The sequence below is a fragment of the Lycium ferocissimum genome, chromosome 1 (genome assembly GCF_029784015.1).
Source record: "Lycium ferocissimum isolate CSIRO_LF1 chromosome 1, AGI_CSIRO_Lferr_CH_V1, whole genome shotgun sequence".
Classification (NCBI taxonomy): Eukaryota; Viridiplantae; Streptophyta; class Magnoliopsida; order Solanales; family Solanaceae; genus Lycium; species Lycium ferocissimum.
In genome coordinates, this window is record NC_081342.1 from 52475707 (window position 1) to 52498596 (window position 22890).

Consider the following 22890-nt stretch of genomic DNA (forward strand, 5'->3'; position numbering starts at 1 on the left):
ATCATTGTAGTCTATGTAGAGGCTCATAGACGTGTGTGTACAGTTAGATGTTTTATAGCTCCACCAGTTCATATTGTTGTATAATATTTTGGTGGCCTTGTCGGCCTTATTTTGAGCTCTTGATACTATACTATTAGCCATGCCGGCTTTATGATAAACGTTATGTTGTGGCGACCTTGACGGTTGGCATATGAACATATGTGCTGAATGATCGGATATTTCTATATTGGGCCTTTTCTTGCGTGCGAGTGTTCTTTGAGTTATAGTTTATAATGTTCAAAGTAACGGATAAGTCGTGTGGTTCCGCCTACGGGTCGGAGCCCGTCATATACGATAGGGGTGTGACAGGGAAGGCGAGGGTCCTTTTGGGTTTTGGTTGGAAATGTGGGATACACTTACCACGTCCTCTTTCTTTTTACAGAAGATCCCCGCGGCAACTTATCCGGACGCTATGTTGAAGATGCTGACGATCTTTCCAGATTTGAGGCCATCTTCTATGGCCTCTCCCATTTTCACTAATTCGGAGAACGGCCTTCCGGCCATGGACCTATCATAAAAACTGCCCCCGTGACTCGATGAATACGGAAACGAGTTCTCCCTAGCTCATTGGTACCGCACACGGGTCGACCCAGCCCTCCCGCCGGGGCGAATTCTCTATAGTTTTTTGTTGATTTTTGAATTATCATTATTGAATTATCATTATGGAATTATCATCGTTGCTATATCTCACCTTTAAGGTATCTACATATATATATATATATATATATATATATATATATATATATATATATACTACACCGAGTCGCGCTATAGTCGGCCGGGTACGACACCTATCGTGCAACCACCGATCGAGCTTGGTATTACACACCGAGTCCCGAAAGGGCCGGTTTCATTACACATCGAGTCCCGAAAGGGATGGGTTCGTTACACACCAAGTCCCGAAAGGGCCGGGTATGTTACACACCGAGTCCCGAAAGGGCCGGGTACGTTACACACCGAGTCCTGAAAAGGCCTGGTACGTTATGATGATGATATTATATATATATACGTATGTATGAAAAAGTTTTTTTAAAGGCTAAGCATGCATGACATCCGCCTTATGAGGCACCCAGATGTACAGGTTATCTCTCTTATTCCATGTTACCTTCTATATCTATATTATGTTGTTATTCATGCCTTACATACTCAGTACATTATTCGTACTGACGTCCCTTCTTGTGGACGCTGCGCTCGTATGCCGCGCAGTAGGCAGGGAGATGGATCAGACCCGTAGGTGTTCTATCAGCGGATTCTCACGAGCACTCCACTTACTTCGGAGCTGCAGTCTATTTGGTATTGTCCTTATGATCATTGTATTCTATGTAGAGGCTCATAGACGTGTGTGTACAGTTAGATGTTTTATAGCTCCACCCGGTTCATATTGTTGTATAATATTTTGGTGGCCTTGTCGGCCTTATTTTGAGCTCTTGATACTATACTATTAGCCATGCCGGCTTTATGATATACGTTATGTTGTGGCGACCTTGTCAGTTCGCATATGAACATATGTGCTGAATGATCGGATATTTCTATATTGGGCCTTTTCTGCGTGCAGGTGTTCTTTGAGTTATAGTTTATAATGTTCAAAGTAACGGATAAGTCAGGTGGTTCCCGGCCTACGGGTCAGAGCCCATCATACTCCTGATAGGGGTGTGACAGGGAAGGCGAGGGTCCTTTTGGGTTTTGGTTGGAAATGTGGGATATACTTACCACGTCCTCTTTCTTTTTACGGAAGATCCCCGCGGCAACCTGTCCGGACGCTATGTTGATGATGCTGACGATCTTTCCAGATTTGAGGCCATCTTCTATGGCCTCTCCCATTTTCACTAATTCGGAGAACGGCCTTCCGGCCATGGACCTATCATAAAAATCTGGCTCCTGTGACCTGATGAATACGGAAACAAGTTCTCCCTAGCTCATTGGTAGCTGCACATGGATTGCTTCAGCCCTCCACCTGCTGGCGAATTCTCTATAGTTTTTCGTTGATTTTTGCCGGACCTTCTCGAGGTAGTAGCGGTCTGGAACGGTCTCGATATTGAACCGAAACCTTTCCATGAAGGATGCTACCATGTCTTCCCAACAGAGCCACAGGCGCATGTCCTGTGTGGCGAACCATTCTGCGGCCTCACGGGTCAAGCCTAATTGGCCCCTTTCTATAAGATAAGAATAACTCAAGGATAAAGAAAGTTAGTTTCCGCACATCAATTATAAAGGCAAAATATCAAATATGGGTATTTAAAGCAAAAGTAGCACATAAGATCGTATATTGAAGCTTGAGTACTCTTGATCCGATGTTCTAAAGTTTTGGATATTGCGAGCTTTTACATCCCGGTGGATTTTAGCTTGGCGGTCTCACGGTTAACTCAACACGGCGAACCCTTGGGCTTGTCATTTGAGCGAACAAGGAGAATTCAAGATTTAAAGCAGGAAGGGACCGAGTCTTACGTAGACTGCCTATGCATCCCGCCGTGGGAAATCAGGCCCCACGAAGTTCGATTACAAAGAAGGATATATATTTCTTCCTGAATATCCTTTGACTAATCCTAGCTACGTACATCCCTGCATCAGACCGACTAGGTATTTTGCGTATCCCTCCATTGGGACGTCGTGTCGGCGCGGTTCCTTTACATTTTTATGAGGGGGGTGGGGGTAACATTTGTGCAAAATACGGGACACCTAATATCCACCCAAAAGTATAGTTCCTGTAAGTCGCTGTCCTTACGAACTTGCTTTCTCATGTCGAATCTTTCTTCGCTCAGAATCATGGTAGGAGCAGGACTAAAATCTGTCTGGTCCTGATCATATTTTTAAGTTCGAGCTTGAAACCATGGCATCCTTCAACATCATGTCCCTTGGCTCCAGTATGGTACAGGCAGAACTAGTTTCTGTTGGGCCCTAACGGTGCGGGCTCGTGGACGGGTTCCACAGGCCTGATCTTGTTTAAGGAAGCCAAAGTTAAGAAGAGGCGAGCATATGACTCCTCAAAAATAGTGAAATCATACCGCCATACTTGTGTCTCGGGTGTAACTCCCTCTCCTAGGATGATGCGGTCATGGACCAGCAAAGTATGTAGCCCCCATAAAGTTCCGATGATTTTGTCGTCTATGAGACTAACAATCCTCCTTCTTAATGCTAGGCGCTCATTCAAGTGTGCCCTGCCTGATTGAGATGAAACGGACATCTTTTATAGGCGTATACAAAGGCAGGGACGGACAATGTAGCCCTAGCGGTGCAATCCATCTCGGCGGCCATCATTTTCTTAAATACCTCCTTGCAAATGACGGGCAACGGAGCTACTCTGAATGGAGAAGATCGAGATTTGAAGGCTATGCTCCACGGAGCTGGCGCAAGGAGATTTGCCCTTCCAAAGTTCTCTGAAGCCACAGTAGAGGCGGCAGGCATCAGCATGGGCGAAGGCGCATAGAAGTCTGTTCCCTCGTCAGTGGGGGCATAATAACTAGATTCGTTGTCCGCGTCATTTCCTTGGAACTTGGGTAACATATCAAATAGTTTCTCCCCTCCTTCGACCCCTACGTCGACAAGCTCTTCCATGTCCTGAGGCTCTTCCTCCTCTTCCTCTGGTTCCTCTTCTTCTTCTTTCGGCCCTTCCTCCTCCTCCGGCTATTCTTTCTCAATGGGTTTAGGGTCTTCTTCCCAAGGCTCTGCTCCCTCCGGTGGGTTGGTGCGAACACCCATAGGTCTGAACCGGCCCATTGTTCTCTGTTGGTTCCCTCCGAGGTTCCTTCCCTGGGTGTTACGGGTCTTCTTTCTAGTGGTATGTAGTTCAACACCAACTCCCTCACCTCTTTGGGGACATTTTCATAATGCTGTTCTTGGGGTATGCTATCTGGCGGATTCCCAACCATGTCCAGTAATCTGTCTACCTCCTCAATCTTTTACTCTATTTCTTGGAGGTGTTTCTCCGTCGCAAAGACTTTGCCTCGTAGCATTTGGCCTCTCTCCCGCAGTCCGTGCTTCTTGCCCACCTTGGTTTGCCATTTCAAGTCAACCTTTAGTGGAGATAAGTTCGGGTAAGTTTCAAACCTCATGGTTTTTCTTTCGGGTATGTAGTTTAGATTATTAGACCAATTATACCCAAGCTCAATACACGATCGTACACAACACGTAAGCATGCAAAGCACGTAGCAGATAAGCATATAATTTACAGACATTTATACTACTCGCGTTCCTAGGGCCTTTGAGTCAAGGCTTCCCTAGTCGTTTGAAACATGTAACTGCCATTTGTGAAGGTGAATCATTGCCCCGAAAAAGTCATCATAATTGATAATAATAGTAATATCTTTTCCCATAGGGATTACAAAAGTGATGACAAAAAGTCGACAACGGGCTTACATATATGTAAAAAAAAAAAAATCAGCGATCAAGAAGGTCCTCTAGTGGCTGATGTCGAGGCTTGGTTCGTTCTGGTCTTCTTGACCTTTCGGAGGGTAGTCTGGATACGAAGGCGTGCTTAATAGAGCTCTATTCTGACAATCATCGGGTCTGTTTCTTCTAAGATTCTAGCCAAATGCTCATCTGTACCTTCCAAGCATTCTTTCATGCGTTCTTTTTCTTAGGCTTCCTGGAGAGGTGCGGGTTCTGGCGCAGGCGTGAGAGCCAAATATCCCTGTAGCCATGTGCAATACCCGGGGTCGCACCCTGCTTTGAACCTGTCAGGAGCCAGAGTATCTGGGCCCCAGCTCACACGGCCATTCCATTCTCTTAGGATTACCCCGGCATGCCTGATTTTCTATTCGGTATGTTCGATGACGAACTGCTCGGAGTTTCCTACTTGGGATATCACTTGTCTCCTGCCGAATTGTCTTAAAACCCAGGACGGATAGTAAGGACAGATTCCTCGAACCCCGACTAGCGGCACAAATGGGCAATTCTTGCCTCGGACTACCACAGTCTCGGATATAAAAACGGGGAACATCCAACGGATCCAATTTTCAGTCAAGTCGGTGAAGAATTCAGTCCAGGAATTTTTGGACATATACCTGAGATTTGGACAGTAATTTACGAGGCGGTCTCTCTGGTTCTATCGATTCCAACCCTGAACCTCTTTGGTCATGTTAAGGTGTTTGATAATCCACCATTGCAACAACATATTGCACCCTTGGAAGTATCGGAAGCGATTTCGGCATTTGTCAAGAGCTCGGAAGATGTCAGCCAATATGATGGGTGCCAGGTCAAAATACCTCGTCTCTTGATCTTTGGTTTTCCCGTGGAAGATTGTATGGGCCAGGTATATCACCTTGGTGTCTATGGCCAACGACTCATCCTGTGAAAAAACCATAATGCCTAACAAGGCTATGGCAAAGGCTAAAGGTCTAGCAGCTTCCCACTCTTCTCGGCTCCTAAATTCTCTTAGATATAGGGTGTATCCAGTGACATCTCCAAACCTGCGATATAGACCCCTGAAAGCTACAGTGGGCCCTTGTGCCTAGGACGCTTTGATCAGAGAAAGAAATCCCATAATCTAGCTGACGGTGGGCTTGTGTGGAAACAACATATTGTGGTCCGGCTTGTGTCGCCTCCTCAGACAGGTTCCATTGTCGTCTATAGCGTCCCTAATCTCTTCTAGTGTAGGATTCATTTCAATGTCACCGAAATGGAACGACATTTCTTTATCATCCCAAAACCTCGCCAACACTTCTATCAGCTCCGGGCGACCTTTCATTGTCATAATGGAGGGCAAGTGTCCTAAAGTATAGTTGATCGTTCTCTGGTGAGCATCCCCCAACCATTCATACCAGGCCCTCAACAATTCTGGAGCCTCAGTGAGGCTGTCAAAACAGATTCTTTATTCCATCTACAAAACAAAATACGGTTAAGATTCCTCCCATCCACATAGGATCAATGGTTTATCACATAGGCACAAACATGTTTTCACATAACACATAAATGAGATGCGGTGTTTTTCGGGTCATAGATCGTCTGAACATGGGGTAGTCACTCTTAATAAGCCTTAGGTATGTCTGAGATACCCAAAGCCCTTCTAGGTATAAATGCACTAGTTCAGTAGGGTTTTGGCTTAGCTCTATCTTAGTTTTTCTAGAGTGGTTTTTCACGAATGACCGGGAACCCGAGCGGACAACTGGGGCTGAACCGTCAAGGCTGTTGGACGATCCCGTACCAACCTCGCCTTATAACGGTTTCAAAATAAAATTGTAGTTTTACAGTGAAGAAACGATCGCGTGCTCCGCAAAGTCGCCTTTGGAACAAAGTGTAAAATAAATGCAAGGAGTGGCAGAGTTATGATATGCATGCAATGACAGTTAATAATTGCGGGAAAGTAAGCACATAAACAGTTTATAACAAATATACTCATATTATACTGGAATCATTATGGTTAGAACATTTAAGTCCCCAGCAGAGTCGCCATCTATAACGGTTCGCTTTTTCACACGGGTTTAGGGCGTAAAAAGGCTACTACGAACTCGTTGACACTCTTTCGGACTTGTTTTAAAAAAGAGTCGCCACCTAATTTTTAAGAAATTAGGAAAAACAGTTGTGAAGGGTTTATTCAAATACCGTGAAAAAACCTTCGTAAACCAGAGTTTTAGGTAAGGGTTCTGACGATCCCCTTAGGAAGGTGTTAGGCACCCCAATATTAACGATCCGTACTATACAATTGACCTTCGAATCCCAATGCATGAGTATTTGCTTAAACTGCTTATATTTTGTTTATTTTCCCATAAAAAGAATTGTCATAGAGAGTTTTTTTTTTTTTGCATATCACATTTTTTTTTGGAAGAATTTAAATATATCCCCTTTATTTATAGGGTATCGTAGTTTTGGATTTATTAGATCTGAGTATAAGTAGTTTCCTTTTATATATAAGGAATAAGCATAAGTTTGTAAAAGAAGAGTAAAAAGAAATGTTATTATTTTTGTGAGTTATTTATTTTGTACTCATAAATTGGGGCTCGGGTTGACTCATATTGGTACGTTTCAGTCTTATCCGGAACTTTATATTACGCATAGGTTCTTTAAACTTTTATAAAGGCATTTTATGTTTGAACGAGTATATCCCGTCTGAAAATATAAGCTAATTTGGGCCAACTTTGGGGCCGAGGCAGTATTTTGTGCTAAAAATCCCTCATTTGTTTCTATTTTTCCAGAAATGGATATTCATAACTTGGTACAAATCTGGTTTTTGTTAATAACTTGATCCAATATTTTGTCAAAAGGGATTTGCCACTTATCAATACAAGTTAAAGCCAATTGTGTTACATTATTCTATTTAAAACAGTTTTTGGAAATTCAGTCATTAAGTTAATTAACTCATTTTTTGTGAAAATACTTCTATTATATAAGAACGGGATTTTCCATTCAAACTTTAGAAAATTAATGGTGATTCATCTTCTTTGAAAGCAGTTTTGAAAAGATCTCGTTTTATATTTTAGTTGTAAAAGTCATTGGGTTTGAGTCTGTGGTTTTCGAAAGTTGCATACGGGGACCTAAAGTCGACTAAATGGCATAAGAACCTTTGTCCTAAGACGTCTAATTCCAATCATAAGGGTTTTCCACTTTAATATGAGTTGATACATAATTACATGCAAATAAGATCATACATATACGGAAATAAATTTAAACTAGGGGCGTACCAAGCCCCTAGTGGCCATTTTCGCCCATGGTTGGGCCTTCTGCGCGCCTCGCTATTATTTTCTTCTCGGACTCGATCTTAATTGAATAGAGGTCCTATTGGGCCTTTGGCACAACAGGAGGCTAGTCTTGACCCGAATGGCCATGCAAGTGGAGGAGGGAAAGAAAAAAAGGACCTGGTTAGTTTATAAACGCTAAACTTATCACTAAAATAATAAGGACTATGCATAGTATATAAAAACACGAAAAGGATACCCACATTGCTTTATACTTTCCCCTCCTCTCCTTGAATGGGTTTGCTTTGGCTGGGGATTTTGCAATGGCATGGGGACTGAGTCCTAGCCTTTTATCCTTGATGTCGCACAAGTTCCAAGGGGCTTCTAAGAACCCCAGGCATGGCTAACACCAAGAAGGCCTGGACGACCCCAAACTACCATAGCTTAGCTCCAACCGGTGCCTCCAAACAAGAGGAAAAGGGAGCATGGAATTTGGGAGTAGCGACATACTTCAAGCAAGCTCATACACAAACAAACAAACAAGTACCATACTCTATAGGGAGATATTAATACCAGAATAGCAGCAGCACCTTAAGTGAGGCTAGACAGCCAGCAAATTCACGAGAATAATGAAGGGAAAATTCAGCTTCATGAATAAAGGTAATGTCTACAACTGCCATAAAAGGAACACAAATGATGGTCACTCAAGACCATAGGCTTGTTAAGATAATTACACAAAAAAAAAGGAATAAACTGAAACACTTCAGATATGCCAAAATAGGTTCAAGGGATTTCATAGTCCAACACCAACTGGTCTCTTTTCAAGCAGTCACTTAACCTAAGACTTCTCATAAAAGGCAGGTCCCAGATTTCAAAGTTAAAACAGCCTATCCTACTTGTTTGTTAAGGTTCAAAGACCAACTGTCCAGAGGAAACAAAGCTGGTTATACTAGTCCAATTGAAGGCATTCATCTTATGCCAGTCAAATCCAAGATTGCTCACAAACAGATCCAGAACAAAAACACAGTATTTTCAGAGAAAAGGAGGAGAAGAAAACCCAGGAGGACCTTATAGATGGCCAAGGCTCATGGCCAACTTTTAAAACTTTCTAGAATACATATTCAGAACGGACATCCCTTAAAACTACTCTTCTTTATCAACACACCACGAACTGCTACATAAAGCAAAGACCTGAACTAATATACAAGTGAACTTTGCAAGAACCTTGCAAAGGGGAGGGAAATCTCAATGGACAAGCCAACTCAAACAATCTGTCAGCAACTTTGATTCCCTAAAAAAAAAAGGTGTTCCTTCAACATATTTTAGACTAATCCAAAATTTTTCCCAAAGAACAGAAGAGGGAGAAGAGAAACCAAGAAATGAATTGACAGCATGATCACAGTTTTGGCAAAATAAAAAGACCAAGCATCATGTGGACAAGCCTAAACCAAACGTATTCGTATGGCAAGTTTTAAATATCAGTCATGGATGAAGTGAATTTAAAAATAGACAAGGCCATATAGCCAACAGCAAAGTAAATGACACACACATAGCACACTTAACTCTCAGTTTCTCACAGAGGAACTCAGGCTCACATAGCACAACTATCAGGCCCCATTCTCCTTTTACACTCAACCAATTTCAAACAAAACAGGGCTCAAGAACCTACAAACCTTTCAGACAAAAAGGATTTCCAAAAAGGAGCAAGGTAGGGAACATACAACACTCAAATTTGTCAAGTATTTACAGTATCTTATTTGGTTTCTAGGGGTATCTTTCTTTCCCTGTTAGACATGATTAGACTGTTCTCCCCTACCTGAGGCCTTTGTGAGTCCCAGGATCATGAGGGGAAGGTCTAAGAAAATGAAAGTATGAGTTTCAAGCTCCTGAAAGGGAAACAGGATAGGGTGGGGTGATCACCTCCCCATCTCCTGAGTCCCCTTTCAGCAAAAAGGGATCCTAGGCCCCACTGGTCACTACCTCCAGTTCATGCCCAAGCTCACCTTTTCCTCTTCTAAAACCCTTTCCCCCATCCTAATGGCTTTACCCTAATCATCCAGTAACAACACTAGAGGTTCTAGGCAGATTCACAAATATCCAACTCTGTCATAACCTCCCTTTGACAAACTCATAAAGCTGTGGTCCAGGTCTAAAGACTCTTTGTGAAAAATAGTTAGTTGTGAATACTGGGAACAAGCTTTTCATAAATACACACCAAGCAATAGCAAACCAACTGATTCATGAGGACTATGTTTAGGTTTTAGAGACCTTTGTTATCAAATCCAAATGTAAATACTGGGAAAAGACCCCCTTATAAATATATAGCACACAATAACAGGCTGGTTAAATCATAAGACTATGTCCAGGTTATATAAATAAGCCTTGGTTATCAAGTTAAGATATGATGCATTGGGAACAAGCACCTCATGGGCACATAATAGGTGGGAACACTAGTCTTCCCTGACAACTTCAAACTAAACCCAAAATCATGGAAGAGATCTTTATTTTTTTATCACACTATAGTTCAAAGGAAAGGGCACACATGTTCTATATATCAGGTTCAAGAAACAATCAAGAGATTTCAATACCATCATTTTAGCCTTATTACCACTTTCTTTAAAGGAAGCTCACCTCTTAATGTCAAGGAAAACACCACAGTGTCCAGGAAAAGACCACACAAGGACAAGTTTAGGCAACATTTGCAACAAAATACCAGAGATCTTATCATCCTTCTTTCTTTTAGCCTTTATTTACTTATTATTGTAACTAGGTGGTAGACCCTCAACAGAAGGAATAAGATTTTCCTCCAAACAGGACTCACACATGCACACACACTCCTGACCACACTTCCAACATTTTAAATCTTTCTTTTGTGCCATTTATCATAATAGACATATTCCATTTGCTAGGTGAGAACAAGCACATAATAATTATCCCCTTTAACAAACCTGTTAAGCTAAGTATTTTGCCCCTTATCTCTTTATTAAACATAAGCCACTTAAAGTTGTCCTGAACCTAGCTTATTATAGCAACCTTTAGAGAAACCTTTAAAATTAATCACATCACAGCCTCTCACTCCACATGTTCTACTCAGGGGCAGTCAAACAGATTTCCACATTTTTTTATCACAAACAGAAACAACCAAACAAAGAGCACAGCTAAGTGAGGAACCTTGGTCAAGTTAAACCATCCCTCCCCCCCCCCCCCCCCCCCCCCCCCCCCCCGAGTCACCCCCTTTTAAAACCTTTGCTTCGATATTACCTTATTAAAGCCCTATAGTGACAAGTTTTATCAAATAGGCAAGGTCTAGGTGAGACAATAATAATCAGGCCCAAACAAATTGCCAAGTAAAACAAGTAGGAATCCACAAAGAGCACACATGACATTTACAAGTTTTGTGTCCACATTGTTCCTAGTCCATGTAATTGCTTGTGGTTCAAAACAAAGCTCAAACCTGATAAACCATACACATACCTTAACTAGGGATAGTGCCAGCAGAACCTAGATATAAAGGATGACAAGCTAATACACTAAACTCACACTCCCATCATAGGCCATACAATTATGCTATCTAGACACCACCAAACAAGAACTGAACATAAAGAACAATAACCACTTAATCATCATCATAAAACTCTCACATTATCCTATTAACTAAGCACCACATAAGCAGAATTCAAGCAAGAAAAATAATGAAATAAAATGCTACCTTAAACAGACTCTCATCAACTAAACTAAACTAAACAGAACATAAACAAGAAAGAAATAAACTAAAGTACTACCCTAACTAGAATCTTATGAACTAAACAAGACATAAAGTAAGAAAAGGCATTAAACCAAAAAGGTATTTGCCTTTTTTGAGTGTAATCGGGGCACAAGCGATGGATTAGGAAGCCTTTATGTTCCAAAACTCCAAACTCAGGCCACCACCAACGCCATCAACAATAAAAACATGAATTTTAGAACTGGAAACTTAAAGAAACTTAAGCTTTAAACAAAAATTTTAACATTGGAACTCTTAAGACTAAAAATGGCAGATTTTCAGTATATATGTGGTTTCCAACTCCTCGACTCAAATGAGTGGGGGTTTCTATTTATAGAAACCCTATAATGGTTTTAAGATCTACTACCACCAATGTGGGACTTGCAAATTTTATGCAAGTCCTACTCACAAACTCAAATGTACGGTCCAGATTCAAGGTATAACAACGAAATCAATGGCTTACAAGCCTCTGTATTAACAATGATGACAGAAAAAATAAAAAAATGAAGGGATTGTACATGAGGCGGTGCTAGGGTGAAGCCTCTTCTCTCCTTTATTTCAAACAGACCCCTAGGGTCTTTTTCGTGAAACGGAGGGGAGAGTATAATACTCCCCCCATTTTAACTCCTTATTGGACCAGGTCTCGGTCCTTTGGACTGGGCCTGGTCCTTTATTTCCTGAAAAAGGAGCCGAGCCTATTCCCTTGTTAGATATACCAACATACATGCTGCATAACAATATATGTATATATATGTATATGTGTGTGTGTGTGTGTGTGTGTGTATATATATATAAGGTCGGGGGGGGGGGGATGAATAAACTAGTAAATAAATAAGTAAAGAAAAACTAATTATTAGTCCATCAGGACTTAAAATAATTTAAAACATGACCCATAAATAAAATAAAAATCATTTTGTAGATACTGATTTGAATTAATTAACCAGGCAAAAGAAAAATTAACCAACTACGCAAATGCACATAGAATCAAGATTTAAAGGGTAAAATGATCAATTCTTTCAATTACTCAAAACACCTTGGATAGTAATTTGGAGTAAAATCATCTATTATTCTAAATTTTCCTCGATTTAATTTCATAACTCATTAGAATGAACCTTGACAGCTTCCTCTCAAAATTTCTCTCAAGCTCTCCTCCCCATCTTCAAAGAAACTTCCCAGGTATGTTTAAGCTCTGGTTTTTCTTTCCCGTTAACTAAGTGGTGCTTAAATTGATTCTTCTCCAATTATAGTTGTTCAAATGTTACTACAAGGTGAATTAAAATAAAGAAATTAGAGGGTTTTGGCAGCCAAGGTGCAGTCCTTCGTCTACGAGCTCGTCTGAGCATCAAAGGTATGTTTTCGGTAGGAACTCATGAGACAGTGACTGAAAGCCGTAAGTTCAAGTTATTATAGTTTGTAAAATGATTAAGGGGCTATTTTCTTGTGTTGTGGAGTTTGGAAAGGTTTTGGCAGCTCTTGTTGATTTAAAAGGCAATCAGGTGTGGAATACACCATCGATTATAGCCTCGGGAGCTCATCGCTCTTTGATTGCTTGACGATATTTTTGGTATAGCTGTAGTGTGTTGCGAGCTATTGGTATAGTGGTTGTGTGTCATTGGACTATTGGTGATGTTGATACTAGCCTATCTTAAACAGGTTAGACATCTATCGGAAGGAGTGACTTGTCGTAGTCATTCGAAGATGGATTCGAGGTATGTAAGGCTATCCTTCCTTTTACCGCTATTACACGACTTCCTTTTATTATTTCTCGATATGAGCTATGAAGTCTAAAGTTTATGAAAGTAAATCGACTCCATGTTATATATTTCATAAGTCGAATAAGAGATACGTCAGGGGTGTATGAATCGAACTCCATTCAATTGTTCCACTCCCAAAGTCGAGTTTCCAAAGCATCGTTAAAAGGGTCATAGATCACGCTTAAGATACATGATGTCAAGAGTTTCTAAAGTACTGTTAGAGGGTTATAGATCGTACGTAAGATGAATCGTATGGCTAGCTTTCAGGTGATTGTTGGTAGGTTATAGATCATAAAGTAAGGTGATTCATGTGAATATTTTCAAGTGTTCGTCGACGGGCTATAGGTCCTATTGAGGATGAGTTATATGGAAGAGTTCCAGAATATCTTTAATGGATTCTAGATCGCCGCTTAAGAAAAATCATATTAACTTCAGGTAATCGTTATTGACTTACAATCCTTGACTTTAACTTAAGGTGTGTTATATTGACATTATTCAGATTACCATTATTGGGTTGTAGGTTGACGTTTAAGATGAACCATGTTGACATAGACGATCATAATCTTTCACGAGAGTAGATGATTTAGAGGACTAGAATACAGGTTTGGAAAGTACCAAATGAGGAATATAGAATAGTAAGTGCAAATGTCCATATCGTATTCTTCGGCATGAAGTCTACTCATATGTCCCTCCTTCTTTTTGAGTTTCAAAGAACAAATGTTGCGGGCCTTCTATTTGTATACAGTTGTTTCTTTCATGTGATCTTATTCGTACCGTATCAAGATCTCATATGATTGTGTAGAACGCCCCGTCTAGCAAGAAAGTCACGTTCTTCATATCAGAAAACCATGTGTCATTTGTATGTTTAATGAACTACCTCCACTAGTTAACGACTCTATCAGATCATGTGTAACACCTCTATAAGTTAATGAACAAAGGTTCCAAGAATGCTATTTGTATGTTCTTATAAAATGTTAGACGAGAATGGTTATCTGCAGTGATAAATCCATAGTTTGCATTTAAAAGGAGATTTGTCTACAAGTTAACGGCTTTACCAGATCATGTACAATGAATTCAAAAGAATATTGAGTAGCTTGGTATTGTAAGGTAGTTGTTGCTCATGTAGATATATGTAGTTTCACCATCAGTGTTTACTTTTACGTGCTATGCCCGACAGGCCATACTTGACATAGTATATGATGATGTTACGCCACGGGCCGTACTTGGTACAGGACATACTTGGCATACTATATGATTGCGTACGGAGATACGCCACAGGCCGAACACGGCACAGGCCATACTTGGAATATTATGTTATAGCGTACGACGTTACGCACAGGCCATACTTGACAGATTAGTAGATTACGGTTAAAAGGTGAAATGATGTTAGTATGGGATAGTATGCGCAGGTCTCATGTGTTAACTAAATCAGTTGTCTACACAAATGCTTATCATATGGAATCGGGTGTAGTGCCCTTCATAATGTAATGAAGTTATAGTACAACAGTGTGAATCATATGTTTAAGAGTGGACCAGTACAGATAGCCCGTATATCTTATCAGTTTGGCGGGTATTATATGTACGAGACCCTTGTGGCTCGGTACATTGGTTACTATGTGCCCCTTATGGTTTATGTGTTCTAAAGAAAGGTAAAGAATGAATCTAATATACAGTAACCAAAGTATGTGTCCCAAGTGCTACAGTGAACGATTCTAGAACATTACTACTGTCACGGGCCCACTCCTCCTAAGCGGCAGCGGCACACAAATAGCCCGTGCGGCGCTCGTAGTCCCACCTGACTACAAGCCAGCCTTTCCTTATCCCAAGTTTTCTTGCACGACCCCATGCCTATGGTGAAGCTTGGCCTCGCAGGCTTAGCTTTCCTTGTGCCGCCCGTTTGATGTCAAGGCTTGCCTTGTCTTGCTATCATACTCTTGTGGCGCATCTCATATGCTGGGTCTCGTCTATGCGCACCCTTTGGGTTGGCTACGGACATGCATGTCCCTCGCCTGGCACTGAGCGTCGCTCCTGCGCGCGGTCTATCCTCAAGCTTGACACTTGCCTTGTGTCGCGCCCGAGCGGAGCAACTTCCAATCCTTGGCCTTTGTCCGGTGCGGTCCTCTTTCCCGTGCCTATGGTTGTCCCATGGCATTGGCAAACATAGCCCTCGCAACATACTTCCATCCCTCGTAGTGCGGCGTCGCCCCACGACTGCACCTCTAGTCCAAAGGACCCTTGCTTGCAAAGCTGACCCAAGCCAAGATCACAAGTCAATACACGAGGCTTTAAGAGTGGTTCCTCGAGTGATCAATCGACACTGAGGTCTTTAACATCCATAAAGATAGCCCGCGGGGCATAATCGGTTCCCCGTCGAGCCCTCCCGCACTCGTTGTGCGCCCAACGCGGCCCGCAGCACGACGCCGTCCATAGAGTCCCCAACTCGTACGGGGATACCTAGGACACTCCTACGAGATGCCTAGGCGGTGCCCTCGAGGTCCTCCCTCAAGGTTGCTCACTTGGTGCGACCGGCCGACAAAGCACGCACGGGGAGGCCTGGCTGAGCTGTAGACACCTCTGCCCCCCTTATATATGCTTTAAAAAGAAAAACCCAAGTTCTAGCACTGGACATCATTTTGCCAGAGAATCACAATTGGCCTTTCTCACTCTCCCGAACTCCAAATGAGGCGCCGTCTGTTCCTAACTCTTTCTCTTGACTTCCTTCACTCCTCCATGAAGTTTCATCTCATTCCCATACTCGTGGAACGAGATATAGCCTTCGGGAGCTTTGACAACCGACTTTGCTCCTTGGCTAAGTCAAGCCCTTAGGTAAACGATCTTCAAATGATGCCAAACTTGGTAAGCACATTCCATAACATCCTAGGAAGGGTCCTCTCACCCTAAATCCCAAGATTCCATCCATAGCTCGGAAACGCACGGGACTGACACTCAGGCTCGCGCGTGGCCTCGTCCGCCGACGGCCCATGGGCTCATCCCAGATCCTTGCTAAACTTCCTTGGCACTCTTATAATATGCCATAGAGCATCTCTAGATGCTTATTGACTCTCGCTCGTCGGAACCCCTTGTTGGTGCACGTCGCCCGCGCACGACCGACATCGGCCGCGCGGCCGACCCTACCCGGGGCGCATGGCGACCCGCGCCGCGCGCGCGGTCGACACCGCTGCGCCGCGCACGGCTGACACTCATCTAAGCACGTCTCCTGCACGACTGACACTCGCTTGGCCCTCCTGGGGCGCGCAGAGGTTATGGGCGCCAAGGCACAACGAAGGAAGCCCGTAACACTACATATAGCAATCCAAAGGTATCATTAGAATGATTCAAAGAATGTTCATAAGGACTTAGGTACAGTAAGATGTAATATGTGATCCCACATGTAATTGTTCTCAGTTTCCTACTGTATACTGTTGTTTCAGTTTCATTTGTCTCTTCTATGAGCTTCTGTATTTGCACATGTTATTTCTGTCTGATTACATACAAGTACAATTCTTTTTGTACTCACGTCCCTTTTGTCGGGGGCACTATGTTCATATTCAAAGGTTCAAATGAACAGGTTGGTAGACTTTCTCGCTAGATATCTGCGAATATGTAGTTGATGTGTTGTAAGCTCCATTTCTATCTGGAGCCGAGTCGAGTCTGGTATTCTTATGGATGTATAGAGATTATGGATAGGTCGGGCCCTATCCCGGCAGTATGACAATTGTATAGTTCGAGTCATCACAGAGGCTTCATAGACATGCATTTTTAGTCATTTGTACATACTTGTATAGCAGTCATATGTTTGTGCCTGACAACCCACTTATATGTATACAAATGCCAGTGGCATTGTTCATGTGTTCATAAGAGTTCGTTATATTTTTTGACTCAGGTTCATAAGTATTCGCATAAGTTCTCATATAGATGATTCGCTCGGCCAGGTTAAGACACCGAGTGCCGGTCCACCTCACCCAAGTTTGGGGCGGGACACTCTCTCACAGTATTCATGCTAGTTCTGGTTAAGAGTGTGATTGTGGATACTTCGGTGCTGAATGAGAAGATTGGGACTATGATTTGGTGCACCTGGTGGAGTGTCGTGATTGATAACGTTTGGAACTTTATTGCATTTCGTGATTTCTATTCGCTTTGTAGTTATTGCTTTGAGCGTAACATGCATGATAGGCCACAAATGTAATTGATCGAGTCTGTTACCTGCCGTAAGTCCTACGAAACAAGAAAACAAATCAAAGTATGATATGAGAAAATGGTTTAACTGGTCAAGCGATATATGAACTTAAAAATGTTGATCCAATTACAGTTGAAGAAGAAGATAAATCAACAAATTTACAAATGTGGGGACGAAAAGATCAACATCTAAATAAAAAATTACAGCCGAATGAGATAAGTAGTCTTTTTTTACAAGTGGAACAAATTATTGACTAATTTAATTTTTGAACCGGTATTTGTCAAAAGAAAACATTATTTGTTGGTATGTCAATTTAAATATCACGTTTAGTAAAAAAAAAAAAAAAAAATCATATACAACTTGTGTTGGTATAACATTCAAAAAATTAGTATTCTTACTTTCATCATTTTGATCCATAATTTTCTAACACTTTTATTCTTATTAGTTTTTAGAGATTATCTATCTATATTTATTTAATAAAAAAAGAGGTGAAAATCATTTACATTCCTCAACTTTTCTTTGAAAATTAAACATTAGAGATTCTCCCTTCTTTATCGTAATTGTCTTTTTTAAATGCCTATTTTACCCTTACATTATCAACATTTGTCTTCTTTTTTTTGACTTCTTTAAAATCATGATTTTTAACCATGTAACAATTTCTTTATAGGAAAAACAAATATTATTTTTGAGATGAAAAAAAAAGTAAGAAATACTAATTGGGTGTATAAATTAAACTATAACGACACAAATGAGCAGAATAAGAAAATTAATTTTATTAATAATATCAAAACTCCAATATCTACCTATGCAAGTAAAAATAACAAGTAATAATAACTTTATAAACATATTTCAATGTAGATAATATACAAATATTAATAAAAATAGAGATATAGTACTTTATAACAAATTCTTAAAAGATTATCTATTTATATAGTAAATAAATTTTAAATTATAATTTAAAAGATATTTCACAATGACAACCAAAACTCGTTATCCCTATATAAACAATAGAGAATAGGAGAGAAATTAAACTTATAGAGAAATTAAACTTACATACACACACACCCCTGCATGTACATACATATATACATACTTAATGAATGTAATATTAAGAAACAATCATAAAAAATAGCATACATGTTGTGACAAATTCATAAATCGATTATTCTACTTATAACGTTAATGAACTTAACTAAAAATCTATAAATACATATATATATATATATATATATATATATATATATATGGTACGTATTACATAGATGTAGGATTGAAAAAATGTCAAGGATAAAATAGACATTGCATAAGATAAGGAGGAGAATGTCTATTATTTATAGTTGCGGGAGAGTTTGATTTTAAATCAAATGTCACGTGACTTTTAAAAAAAGTTTACCTATTTTTTTTAGTAGACATATTTTTCTAAAGCCATATGGTAATTTTTTTCTGGGGTGTCGGGTCTGGTTCTTTTCAAAAAAATATCTCTGTGACTTTTAAAAATAAGTCTAACCTTTTTTTAAACAAACCAGACCCAACCCGCTAGGGAAATAAATTACTATGTGGCTTTAGAAAAGCATGTCTATAAAAAAAAATGGGTCGACTTTTTTTTAAAGTCACGTGGCATTTTTTTTAATTAAAAAATAACCTAAATGATTTTTGAAGAAAAAACCCCGTTAGTGAAAAGGGTATATTTGCACCATTTTGTAACGGCGGGGGTATATTTACACCATTTTATAACATCAGGGTTATATATACACCACTTTTGTAATAAATGGTATATCTGCTCTAAATTGCAAAATTGATGGGTATATTTGCACCTTTGCCCTAAGGAAAAATGTAAGAAACGTATGCGAAAAGGAAATACAACTGCTTTGGCTATGCTACTTCCATTCGAATTAGGAGTTCTAAATTTCAATGGATACAATATGCTGTATTTTATTTTCTAGTTAAAAAGAACGGAAAAGGCCAAAATTACCCTTCAACTTGAAAAATAAATTCATTCATACCTTCGTTACTTTCAGGTTAATTATACCCTTCATAGCTTATACTATGGGGTTAATTATTTTTCTAGCCTAATCAAGTTGCCAAGATCATCACAAATTTCTTCAAAATTATTTTACCCTCAAATAATTTTACTCACTAAAATAACTCAATCCGACCCGATTTTTTTTTTTCAAAGAAAAATAATACGGATAATTTTTCCAAAAAAAATATAAAAATAATTCCGTATTATTTTTGCCGAAAAAAAAAATTAATGGCTCGGATTGAGTTATTTTAGTGAGTAAAAAATTATTTGAGGGTAAAATAATTTTGAAGGGCTAGGATGATGCCACGAAGCAACAAGCTGTAGACAAGGGTATAATTGACCCCATAGATAACTGTAAGGGTATAATTAGCCCTAAAGTATAACGAAGGGTATGGATGAACTATTTTTCAAAGTTCAGGGGTAATTTTGGCCCTTTTCCGTAAAAAGAAAATATAACTAGATCGGTTATACTAATTAATTTAATTTCCTTTATATATATGCCCTAAACCCATAAAAGATACATGCAAACTTGAAAACTCTCTCATAGGCCATGGAGGTTACTATTCAACATGACGAAGTTGACGAGATGATCTACACAACAACCGTACGAACATTAAACCAAAAAGCCACCGCAGTGGAGACCTTATGGAATGGATCAGACTTGTGCTATTCAAATCATTCGCTAATCAACAATTGGGTATCCAAAATAAAAAAGACTCAAGAGAAAAAGAAAGAAAAAACATTAATCTTGAGTCTTTTTGCTGATCGTAGTGCACAATACAAGAATAACAACTTCTCATACTATGACTGCAAAGGCCAAGTATCAAAGGCTCCTTTTGAACTCTTACAACTTTGTGTTGATAATCACTGCCTCTTCTATGAGCTTGATGGATATTATTGTAAGAAATATCCTATGTCTTTGTGGAAACTATTGTCTGACAACAAGACCACCGTAGTTGGCGTAGGGATTGAGGACGTGGTCAAGAAACTGGAGAAGGATTATAATATGAAGATTAGCAAGTGGGTGGACTTGAGAGATAAGGCTAGGGAAAAGGGTATTTTTGGTGAAATTGCTAATAATTGTAGTGTGGAGAAATTGGCTAAGAAGGTTTTGGGTTAAGAATGGGGTGTGAACAAGCCGGCTAATATGCAATGGTGGAATCCAGAACATGATTGGCTTCTTTCAGATGAAAAGGTTAAATTTGGGACATTGGAAGCTTTTCTTGCTTATAGAATTGGCCTAGAGTTGTTACAAGATTAATTATTACTAGTACTGTTTTGTTATTGCTAGTTAATGTGCTGTTTTCTTTCTGTTTTGATTTATTAATTTCCTAGATGTAGTTGATAAATTTCTTGTCGACAGAATTGATCTTAGATTAGGTAGGGTTTAATTAGTAGATGGTCGATATATCTTTCTTTGCAATGTAGATATATATGGGGCGGCAACTTACACAAATGACTACATTTTGGGTTTTTTTTTTTAGGCATAGCTACACTTTTGCTAATTACATTTCGTAGCTATAGTAGATTGTATTTGCGCGCTACAGTAGATTGTATTCAAAAATAGGCTGAGTCAGATTTCGCTGTATTCATAAAACGGCTGTAGACACTGAAATTTAGTCGAACTTAAATCCACAAATTAATTTGGATCATATTCTAAATTCTAAGTGTATTGGTCCAAACAAATATTATGGGCTAACATAATCGGATTTATTGCTTAAATCCAACATGTATGGATTTAATTGAAACACCAATTCAATTGGGCTAGTCTATCTTGTCGGACTTCACATGATGAGCCCCTCTTATTAGGCCAAGGTCCATGCCACATGTCAAATGACGTGGCACGCCAAGTCAAGTCAAGGACCAATAAAATCATGCCACGTGCATAAGTGACGCGCAAACGTTTCAAGTCAATAGAAGAACCAATCAAATGTCGCCAAGTGTTCAAATGACATGGTTCAACCAATCATATACAAACCCTAGCTCTCCCCTGCAACTATAAATAGGGGTCTTCACAAAGCCAAAAGGAGGCAGAAAGATACAGAGAGAAGCTCTCAGCTCAAGTCTTCCGCATACCAAGAAGTCTTCGATCCAAGTGGTGAGCCGCAAGTTTCCATACCTCTACGTTTGTGATTAAAGCTCGGCTCGCATTCGTAGTGAAGTCTCAACAACAAGTAATTCGTCCATTCAAGAACAAGCAAAGCCCTTGATTGACGGCCGTATTGTGAGGAGAAGAATCAGAGGATTACATCTTTTTGTTAAGATTTCATAAAGATTGTAACCCCCGCACAAATTCTTGAAATCAAATATTACTCTTTGTCGCTATTTTTCTTGTCTTGATTATTATTTTCAGGAACGAAAGATTAGTTGTTACAAATTTGGCACGCCCAGTGGGACAATCTTTACCTCTCATCTCTTCTCTCCAACGAGCTTGAATTCAAAAACACTAAGATGGCTTCCAAGAAACTCAACTCCGAAATCCGCATCCGCAAAAAAATTATCGGATCCAAATTCTCATTCTTCGTGGAAAACATCCTAGATGTTACTAAGGGGAGCATCGACCCGTCAACCAAGCCAAATTGCTAGGAGAACGAGCTTCGCAAGCACGGTCACCGAATCTCCGTCGTCTTTGGTTCTTCTTCAAAAGGCATGAGATCTCTCGCAAACACCATAGAAAAAGGCGAGGATGTCGCCAAAATGGTAGAGAGGGTTCTTGCCCAACTTAGTTTATCTAAGTCCAATAAATCCTTCACGCAAGTCGATGATGATGTCTTAAACACTGGATCTACTCCGCATAACATGTTCGCATCATATGTTAACGAAAATCCATGTTCTTCTCCATCACCTACGATGGTGGTGCATGCAATGATGACTAATGCTTCAACCATAGAAGAACAACTTAAAAATTTGACGAAAGCAGTTGAAAGCCTATCGAAGTATGTTAAAGATCAAGATGCTAAAATCACCAAGTTAACAAATAAATTGGAGAGCATGGCCGAAGGAGAATCTACCCAAGCACCCAGAATCTTCACGAAACACAAGAGAAAGAAGAGTCCTCTGCAAAACAAGCAACAACGATCAAGAAGGTCCAAGACCCCGCCGAAGGTCTGATTCCCGCTGGCCAGTTGAAGGACTTCATCATCGAGGCTATCAAAGATAAATTTGAGCCCGCACCCAAATCTTCTCTTACATATGCAAAGCCTTATACGCGAAGGATTGATAAGTTGAAGATGCCCCTCGGCTATCAACCTCCTAAGTTGCAGTAATTCGACGGCAAGGGGGAATCCGAAACAACACATAGCACACTTTGTTGAAACTTGCAATAATCTTCGGAACATATGGTGATTACCTTGTCAAGCAATTTGTTCGATCCCTCAAAGGGAATGCCTTCGATTGGTACATAGACCTCGAACCTAGTTCCATTGATAGGTGGGAGCAACTAGAGCAAGAATTTCTTAACCGCTTCTACAGCACAAGGCGCGTTGTGAGCATGATAGAGCTTACAAATTCCCGCCAGATAAAGGGTG

The 22890-nt window shown here is 40.2% G+C and overlaps 1 protein-coding gene and 1 long non-coding RNA gene across 2 annotated transcripts; both read left to right on the plus strand.

The window, feature by feature from the left end:
• Positions 1-12498: 12498 nt before the first annotated feature.
• Positions 12499-17392, plus strand: LOC132030087 (uncharacterized). The gene is made up of 4 exons (XR_009407987.1): positions 12499-12585; positions 12657-12757; positions 13063-13118; positions 16718-17392. It is a non-coding gene; the product is annotated as an uncharacterized LOC132030087 (long non-coding RNA).
• Positions 17393-19913: 2521 nt separating this feature from the next.
• LOC132065172 (uncharacterized) lies at positions 19914-20483 on the plus strand. Its single transcript, XM_059458437.1, has one exon. The coding sequence runs from the start codon at positions 19914-19916 to the stop codon at positions 20481-20483; it is 570 nt and encodes a 189-aa protein (XP_059314420.1).
• The last annotated feature ends 2407 nt before the right edge of the window (positions 20484-22890 follow it).